This window comes from Gossypium hirsutum, chromosome A02 (genome assembly GCF_007990345.1).
Source record: "Gossypium hirsutum isolate 1008001.06 chromosome A02, Gossypium_hirsutum_v2.1, whole genome shotgun sequence".
Classification (NCBI taxonomy): Eukaryota; Viridiplantae; Streptophyta; class Magnoliopsida; order Malvales; family Malvaceae; genus Gossypium; species Gossypium hirsutum.
Window position 1 is genome coordinate 104595062 of NC_053425.1, and position 9933 is coordinate 104604994.

General features: G+C 27.3%; 1 protein-coding gene across 1 annotated transcript; it reads right to left on the bottom strand.

The window, feature by feature from the left end:
* Positions 1 to 6061: 6061 nt before the first annotated feature.
* LOC107935244 (homeobox-leucine zipper protein HAT22) lies at positions 6062 to 7249 on the bottom strand. The gene is made up of 3 exons (XM_016867812.2): positions 6791 to 7249; positions 6622 to 6701; positions 6062 to 6532 (listed from the first exon to the last, which is right to left on the bottom strand). The coding sequence occupies exons 1-3, from the start codon at positions 7142 to 7144 to the stop codon at positions 6235 to 6237; spliced, it is 732 nt and encodes a 243-aa protein (XP_016723301.2). The 5' UTR covers positions 7145 to 7249; the 3' UTR covers positions 6062 to 6234.
* Positions 7250 to 9933: the final 2684 nt, after the last annotated feature.

Below are 9933 nucleotides of genomic sequence, written 5' to 3' on the forward strand. Positions count from 1 at the left end.
TTGCCTAAAAAATAGGTTTCAATAAAAAAAATTAGGCCCGTTTAAAATATGGGTTAGGCTCGGGGTTGAACATTCAAGGCCCAAGTTTGGCCCGACTCATTTTAAGTTTATAATACTTTATATTGTGTTATTTTTATATATATTATATAATTCAGAACACATTACAAAAATAAACCTATACTAAATATATAATATTACTCTAATGTAAACATTAAAATAATATTATGATGACTATAAAAAATTCAATAAATAAAAAATGTATAAAATTATTAAATGTTAAGATAAAATAATTTAGATTTTTTTTAAATAATGATATGGGCGGTTAGTCTTTTGCAATTATGGACAGATTTGGGCAAAATTTTATGTCCAGATATTAGGTTGGGCCGGGCTTAGACAAACATAAAGTATGTTAATATCATGCTTAGACACGGTCCATGAGCACCTCTATTCCAAAGTTTGACTTAGACAAAAAAATACAGACCCTAATATAAAAAAAAATATCAAATTCAAATCCTAAAATACGAATTAACCCTAATAAGAACAAATGATTTTTTTCCTGCCGACGAACTTTAAATGGTAGCATTGCAATTAGTTTGATAGAGGGCAAATTCCGTTCTTGTCTTGAAGAAAGGCAACAAATCACATGCTATTGATATGATTGTAGGTTGATGATTTCTCATTTAAGCAACATGGCGTGACCTATTCCTTCCAATTTCCTTTTGACTTTTTATGGTGTAAAATCTTGTACATAAATGGGAATATGACTAAGTTTGGTCGTAAGTCATTTTAGTCTTCAATTATGTTTTGCTTTTTTATCTTTAAGTACCCACTTGTCTCCAAGGTCGGCTCTTTTCCCCCATTGATCCCACTTTTAAGTCACGGATGAGTCAGGGTCATCTCTTTGTTTAACCAATAATAATCATAACTCATGACCTAGTGTTAAAAGTCTAATCTTTTTAACAACTTTTTCAATGATATGATCTTTTGATTCATTGAATTATTCTTGTAATACAAATCTACATGTAATTTGAGAAAAGTGTTATTTCATATTACATTTGTTTACAGATTAAATAATTTATTTAAATCTGAAAATTTATTCGATGATTTAAATATTTTCATATCAAGCTTGAAAAATAAATTCTATAAAAAATTTAACTGGGTTAAGCTTAGATTTTAATATTCAAAATTCGAGTTTAGCTCAATGATCATTTGTTCAAATTTGAAAGCTTATAATATATTAGACGTGAAAATGGATAAGAGTTGATATTATACTCTAATGTTTAAAATCCGAGTCCAATTCAATCGATTTTCAAGTTTATATATATGAAAATTAAATATGCTCAATGGTAAAAAAAATGTTAAACTGTTTATATTTAGATATTTAATAATTAAATGAATATATAATTATTAAATATGAACAAAAACAATACATTAATAATAAGAAAATAGTGAACTTTTAAGTTAGTTTTTAACAAAATTTATAGTTAATAATTCTAACTAAACTGAGCTCATATAACTATATATGTATAATATTAATAGCATATATTGATTAAACTCGTTCTGGTCTATGAACATCCTTTACATAATACAAATTAAAGTGATATATATATATCGAAATACTTATGTGGATAATAATAAAATGAGTAAATTATATCCAGTACACTAAATTATTAGTAAGTTTATGTTTTAGTCATTTAATTTCAAAAAGTTATAAATTGGTCGATGAATTATTCGAAACTTTTTATTTAAGTCACTGAGTTGTTAAAATCGTTATTGTATAACTTTCTTTATTTGTGCCGCTTGCACCAATCAGAAGCTCTCCTTCTCTACTTATCGATGGATACTGGTTCACCGTACCAATCAATGAATCATTGCTCAAAACTTACTAGATGAACTTTTGTTAAAAAAACTCAATACCTCAACAACTTAAATAAAAAATATTCAAATAATTTAGGGACTATTTTTCTAATTTACAAGATCCATTATTGAAAAGTTGAACCGTAGTCCAAAAGAAAAGGTAGAGAATTCATCATTTGGCTTGGCAATTAGCATCCTTTTTTTCTTTTTCCTTACAAGCACATATATATATATATAAAACAAATTAAATACACTGATTAATTTGATCTTGACAAGGTCTTCTACTTTTTCTATTTTCTTTTTCTTTAATAAATTATTGTTATTATTGAAAATGAAAGATGGAAAATCTTTGATTGATTGGTGAAAGAGAGCAAAAGAGTTGCACTCAAAGGTAATCCCATAATTGGAGGGTGACAGACAGTGTCTCATTGAATACAAAAACAACACGTAATATGCTTTGTTGTTGTATTAAAAACAAAACCCCCAGCTTAGTTAGTATCAAACCTTAATTGACTAATAATAAATACAAAAATAAATACTACCATATCCAATCTTTGATATATGTATAAAGAAATATGCTTCATGGACCGACAAATTAGCCAACTCACGACACATGTCATTTGATGTTCCATTTTTTCGTGTATAAATTACGTTGGCACACACGTAAGCCAAATAATCTAAATCATGGAAGAGAGGAAATGAAATTGACAAATTCTCCATTAACTGTTAACGATTTAATTCTATATTGTATAACTGCCAAATATGTTTTCCCACTTGTTTCAAACTGCCAAATAGAGTAGAAATAAAGTTAAGATATAGTGTGATAGTTCACGTTGATGTAATATTATTTATTTTATATGTTATATGAATTTTTATGCGAATTATTATATTTAAAATTTAATGTTAAACTTTTATAATTTTGTCTAAAATCAATAAAGATCCTTTTTGCAAAAGATGATTATATTCAATGTTTGAAGTTCAAAAAGTGTTTGATGATGAAAGTGATGACGATCATGATGATAGATGGGGAAGAAGATGAGCAATGAGAGAGGCAGAGTAAGTTTCCCGGAAAGCTACCCTAATTATTTTCCAGGAAAGTGCTGTGATTTAGGGCATCAAATTAAAAAAGAAATAATGATAATAACAGTTTTGTAGTAGTAGAATTTGACAAGGAAAAGTTTGTGATTCATTAATAATGTTACTGTCGAGTGTGAACAGTGGACAGCAATCATGATAGCGTGCCTGTAACGATTACATGCATTTAACTAGTTAACTCCAACAGATATTTTTAAGTGTAAGTTTACGATAATTTAAATTTTAAAAGCTATAAATTAGTCATTTAATTATTTAAAAATTTATTTTTAAATTACAGACTGTTAAAATTGTTATTGTATGATACTTTTTTATTTATATTGATGGATATTGATCTACTATACTGATCGTCGAATCGTCACTTGAAGCTTGCTAGCCGGACTTTAAAGAAAAAAACTTAACAGCTCAATGACTTAAATAAAAACTTTCAAATAGTTTTAGTGAACATTTGTTTCTTTTTGAAGTTTAATAGTCAAAACGTAAACTTATTAATAATTTAATGACCTAGGTTGCAGTTTGCCCATATTCTTTTTAGCTTTGAGGTAATTATAAATTAGGAATAGGAAAAGTTTTTTCAACATTAAATCCCTTAATGCCCAATCTAATAAATGTCGGTAAACTGAGATCAGATTCCTTTTATGGTAAAGTGGAATATGTAACTTTTTCTAGTTGAGATTTTGGAATTTTGATAAAAAGAGGGTCTATTTGAGAATTGGAGTGTCTTTTTAGGGGTCCGTTAGTAATAAAAATGTCTCATGTGCCATGGGGAAAATCTCCATTATAATGATTGTGAAAAAAGGGGTTGAGTCATTGGGACATCAGGTGGATGCATGACCCATCAGAAAAAAAAAAATAAACTCTACATTTATAGGGTAAATTGTACTAAATGTCATTAAATTATTAGTAAGTTTATGTTTTGGTTATTCAACTTCAAAAAGTTACAGAATGATCACTAAACTTTTCAAAAGATTTTATTTAAGTCATTGAGGTGTTAAAATCAATATTGTATGACATTTTCTATTCGCACCACCTGTACTAATAAAAAACTCTCATTTCATGAAATAGCTTTGAACGTCATGAATCTATATCAAAATCCAAACAACTTTCTTTTTTGTTCTCCAACACTATAAGGTATGTTATTCTAATTAACAATGTGTACTAATCCCACCATATCATTCATCGAATTGTAGCTTAGAGCTCACTAGCTAGACTTTTTTTAAAAAAAAAAACTTAATAGCCTAGTGAATTAAATAAAATTTTTTGTATAGTTCATTGATTTAAATGAAAACTTTTAAATAGTTTAATGATTATTTTGTAACTTCTTAAAATTAAATGATCAAAACATAAATTTACTAATATCTACTGACCTTAGGTGCAATTTACGCAAAAATATATAACAACAATCAAAATGTAGTTATAAAGTCGTTTTTTTTATTTCACTGACAATATAAAATAATTAATTTTCTATTGTGCCTTTTCGCTTTTCAAGTGAATTATCCCTTCGTCTCTTTGTCTACACGTTTCTACACCATTTTTTTTTGTCTTTTTTGGTAGAATTCTAATTTTGATCCTCTGTTATCCTTAAGGATTTAAATTTATATTTAATTTGATGTAATTTTGTTTTTAATTTTTATAACGTTTGGTAGTTAATTTAAATAATTAACATTGTTAATTATTTTAATTAAAATATATATCTGAATTTTTTTCTTAAAAAACTAAACGCTCAGTCCAATTTATCTTACTAATGGAATTAATGTTTTTCTTTAGTTTACGTCAATATTTTTATCTAAATAATTAACGATGTTAATTATTTAAATTAATTAATGATGTATTAAAAGTATAAGATTTATATCTCGAAATTAAATAATAGAATACTTATAATTATAATGGTCGGTATTTGGTACACTGACAATATACTTTTTTTTCACTAGTAATCTTGAAAAATTGACATGTATTTTTTTAAAATATTTTACTATATCTCTATAAAGCATTTGTCAACCTTGACTCAATTTGTAAAATCTAAAATTCCACAGACAATGTATCGAATATTATTCAAATTTATAATTTAAATTTTCTTTACCCACTTTTTTTTTGGCTTTCTAATTTTATTCATATAAATTTTGATATAATCATATAATTATAAAAATATATTTATATGGGTTCTACTTTTCTATTAAATTAGAGACAAATACACATGATCTAACCTCCTTAGCCACACACTTTTCCTTTCTCACTTAAATCATAATTTAAGTTTATTCATAAAATTAGATTCTGTAAAAATGTGATCAGCGTGATATAATTTTAAAATGTTACTTTATTAATCGTTATATTTTTTTTTATGAAATTTAAGTTTAATGATTAAGATATGCTTAATTGTCAAATTTAAGTATCAAAATAGATAAAAAGAAGTATGTCTAATTAGGTAAAAGTACCAGGAAGTCTTTGTATTAAAAGTTGGATTGCATTTTAAATTCTTTACTTAAAAAAATTGGCAAAATTAGCCACTATACATTAGATCAAAGAGTAAACTAGCTATTTTGTTAAAAATTTTATCTATTTCTACTATTAAAAATTGATTTTTATATATCAGCATGAGATATACATAACGTGTAACTGATTATTATGTTAACCATTCTAATTTTTTAAATAAAAAGTACAATACGTAATCTAACTCTTACCACCTAATTAACCAAATTCATAGGAGAAAAATCTTCTTCTTTATTTGAAACACCCAAAAAGGTGGAAACCATTTACACCATGGAAATGGAATGACCCTTTCATTTTGTTTTCATGATATTTTATACTATGCCAAATAAAGACTATATATATTACTATGACATTTGTGTTAAGCATGTATGTAAGAAGAAGTTTCAAAGCAAGTGTATTTGTACCCCCAAAATGTTTGAAAAATGTTTGAAAAGATAGTCAATTAATGTGAACATAATTATTATTTATCTTTAAATATTTTAAAATAAAAAGAAAAGAAAAATCAAACCAAAGTTGTCATCATCAAATAATCTTCTTATCTTTTCCTTTTTATATATTCATTGTTCCAACCATAGCCATGTAATTAAAATAAGAGGGCAAAATTTTGATATAAACAAGTATACCATTAAATAAAAGAATCAATAATAAATACAAACATAATCCCTTCATACATACAACTACTATATCTTATATTATTTACAAACGTGTTGTAATTATACTTTTTTGTTTTTCTGTTTCTACAAATTAAAATAATTGACTAATTAATTAATTCACTACAAAGCCCTTGTTGGGGTCTCTTCAACATGCTGCAGAAGGATTGGTTAAGGGATTATTATAGAAATGGTGAGTCTTGGAAGCCAATGAAAATAGGTTCTTGGAATTCCCATCGCCGTCGCTAACACCGCCGGCGGCGGCGGTTCTTTCACAAGACGGACATATGGTGAGGGTAGCCGCTTGCATGTGAAACGGATGAGCTGCTAATTTCAGTGCTTTGAGTTCTTGAACTTCTTTTTGTAGTCTCCTGTTTTCATCTGTTAATGTCTCGTAACATTTTTTTAAAAACTCACAGTCCACTTCAGTTTGCTTCAGCTTTGTCCTGTCCAAAGATAAAAAAAAAAACCCAATGATTTGGAGCTGATAATATCAACAAATTACAAAACCCAGATTATGTTTTGTTTGTTTTACCTTGCTCTCCTGTTTTGAAACCATACTTCAACTTGTCTAGGTTTCAAGTTTAATTGCCTTGCTAATGCTTGTTTTTGCTTCTGTCACCATAAAACACAGTAACAAAACATCAATTCTATGTATATGTATGTATATATATATATATGTATGAAACTGAATGAAAGCCTACGGGATTGAGAGTGCTGTGTTGTTTAAAGCTTTCTTCAAGAAGGGAAGATTGTTCTTTAGAGAGACGAAGTTTCTTTCTTCCATTAACAGTACCTTCTTCATCTTCATCACTGCTAAGTTCTCGTTCCCTTTTGGGTTTATTACCACTTGAAAACGAAGAAACACCGCTAAGAGGCGAAGCTGGTTTCACGCTACCGGCGACGCCTGAGAGAGCCAACGTCAACGACGGTTCATCGTTTGGTTCAAGCTTGAGAAAAGATGGGTTTTTGTTGTAGGGTTTGGATGGTGTTTGTAGGGTTGATGAGAAGCCTAAACTAAGAACAAGGCCTGTATTACAAGAATCATCAACACCCATCAAGCTGAATTTTTTTTTTTTTTGGTTTCAACAATGGAGTTTTTTGATATAATGAAGGAAAGAGAAGGGTGGAATGAATCGTATTGATTTTTGATATAATGATATATCATTGTTCTTATTCTCTCCCTGTGTATATATATACACACACAAAGGTTGACCATTTGAAAGGCTATGATTATGATATTCTCTCAATATAATTAAAAAATAAAAAAAGTAAAATTTCCTGTTGAAACTATTAGCAATGGGGGGGGGGGGAACACATCAAGAGAATGATTCTTCAGCACTTGTCCACTTGTTCAACACCAATAGTTTAAAATTAAAAAAAATTGATTTAGGTTAAATTTTGCTATTAATTCATGTATTTTAATTTGGTCATTTTCAATTTTTATAGTTTTAAAATTTTGATATTTTAGCCTTGGCTAAACGGTAGTTATTAAATTCAATAAGTTAAGTTTTATTACTTTTAAAATTTGATGCGGGAAACATATTATCATATGTGTAACGTTATATCAAATTGCTATTTCTATATGTTACTCAGAAAAAAAGTAGGTAATACATTTAATGACTGTCGTTTACATTAAGATTGAAATTTCGAAATTCAAAAAATATAGTGACTAAGAATGATTCATTTGGAGAACATTAACTAAACCTATAACTTTACGTATAATACAAAACTAATAGTAAAATTTATTTAATCAAACACATTTAACTATTACTGTCTAATTGAGATTAAAATTTTAAAATAAGAAAAGTACAAACACTAAATTCATAATTTTCATAAAGTATAGGGTTTTTTTAATAATAGAATTTGACTATTATTTTTCATGTCCATGAATTTACAAATTTTTAATTCATAAATAATGCTTGGGTTGGATGCCAAGCAATTTCATCCAACACTAATTATAAAAAGAAAAATCAAATGAATCATTGGGTGTGTTTTGATAACTTCATATGACCCTCTTTTTGGGTTTAATTCAAATAAATACTATCCAAACCTAAAACTATATAATAAAGATAAAGATATAATTAATTGGAACAACAACTGAGACATAAAAAATTATGGGAATTTTGTTGTCATTCTGGGATTTTAATGGTGTCCCCCTGGACCAGCCAATTTTATATTTCAAAAAGGTGTGTGGTGCCATTGGTTCCACGATATATGATGGGCTAGTTTTATCCTATAGTTTAGTATTTATTTATTTTCTAATTAATTAAAATTTGCACGAGCCGATCAAAATTGAAAACTTGGATTAATTTTATTGTTATTAATCAAATTGAAATGTAGGGTGTTCGATTAGTCAAATTGGTTCGTGCAAATGATTATGAAATTGGGATTGGGTTGAACTTGGTGTGTGCCTGTGTGTACGGACGGTGACCACACAAAAACATGTATTATGGAAACAGTGGAATCGGCCAAACCCCAATAACCCAATCGTATGTTTAATCTTCACCTCTAAGATATTAAGTGGAGAGAAGGATAAGTCAACTTTTAAACTTGTCGTTTGCTTGAAATTTCTCACTTAATTTTTTCCCGAGAGAATTTGAAAGTAAGTCATGCAAATATAAATACGGTGAGACCTTGAATTTAAATATTTAATATTCAAGGTTTGTATCTTAATTGATAATATTGACGTCCTATTGGTAACTATTTATTAATGTTAAGTTAAACTAATATTAATATTAAAGGTCAATGGTGCTTTAAGTGTTTATGTTAAGTCTCACCATGTGTCATACCATATGTATGGTTCTCCCCTTCAATTTTTCTAGACTTTAATAAGGAGCAAAGCCTAAATAAAAATTACTTTTGGAGGCCATGAATATAATTTTTTGGAGGGATCAAAATGTAATTTTTACAATTATACTGATATGACATAATAATTTAAAGCATCAAATGACAAATCTACCATCTTTGGGGGCAAGGCCACTACTTACCCACCTTGCCTTCACCCCGACTTCAAATTTTGGTACAACCTATAATTATAGTTGCTCAAACATATATTTTTCATGCTTGTATTATCTCTAATATAATAAAACTTTTGATTAAGTTGATATCATTTGTTAATCGGGTCCCAACTTAGTTGAGAAATTACAAAAAACTTATACTTTTTACAAAATAAATTATATTATTGCGATTAAATTTGTTTTTTATATTTTTATAAATCAGTAAAAAATTAGAAGCAAAGAGATTTGAACCAAAAACATTATAAATATCAAATCTTCAACTTTACCATTTCAACTAAAGCACCAGTTAAATTTTATATAAACATTTAATAAATATAATTGTTACATAATTTTTTCACCCATATCACAAATATCTCATAATTATAATTTTTTTTTAAAAATAAATTAATATTAGACTGATCAATGGAATTATTCATAAAAAAAATTATTTGATCCAAGGGCATAATTAGGGGGTCGGCAAAGGTCTTGGTCTTCCCTTAAAACGGAAAATTTTTCATTTAAGCTTTTTAAAATTTAGAATTAATAAAAGAAAAATTACACTTTGCCCCTCTAAAAATAATAAAAGTTTGACTTAATCTTTTAAAAATTTTAAAGATATAAACTATTAAAATAGTAAAATTATATTTTTACTATCGCAAAAATTATTATTTAATTTTGACCCCTAAAAGAATTTCTGACTTCATCTCTGATTCGATCTAAATATTATATGGGATTGATCTTGTGAATAAACCCAAACTTCCTTATAATTTGGAAAAAAAAATAGAAGAGTATTCTTTAGGTGTGTAAAATTGGTTCTAGAAAAAGAAGAATTAAAAGAGAAATATTCT

What these genes read in the sequence shown, in the direction of transcription:
- LOC107935244 (XM_016867812.2), bottom strand. Translation starts at nt 7,144, where the DNA reads ATGGGTGTTGATGATTCTTGTAATACAGGCCTTGTTCTTAGTTTAGGC. An exon ending in AACACAGCACTCTCAATCCC is followed by an intron (nt 6,702 to 6,790) that starts GTAGGCTTTCAT and finishes TTATGGTGACAG; the next exon opens with AAGCAAAAACAAGCATTAGC. An exon ending in TTTCAAAACAGGAGAGCAAG is followed by an intron (nt 6,533 to 6,621) that starts GTAAAACAAACA and finishes ATCTTTGGACAG; the next exon opens with GACAAAGCTGAAGCAAACTG.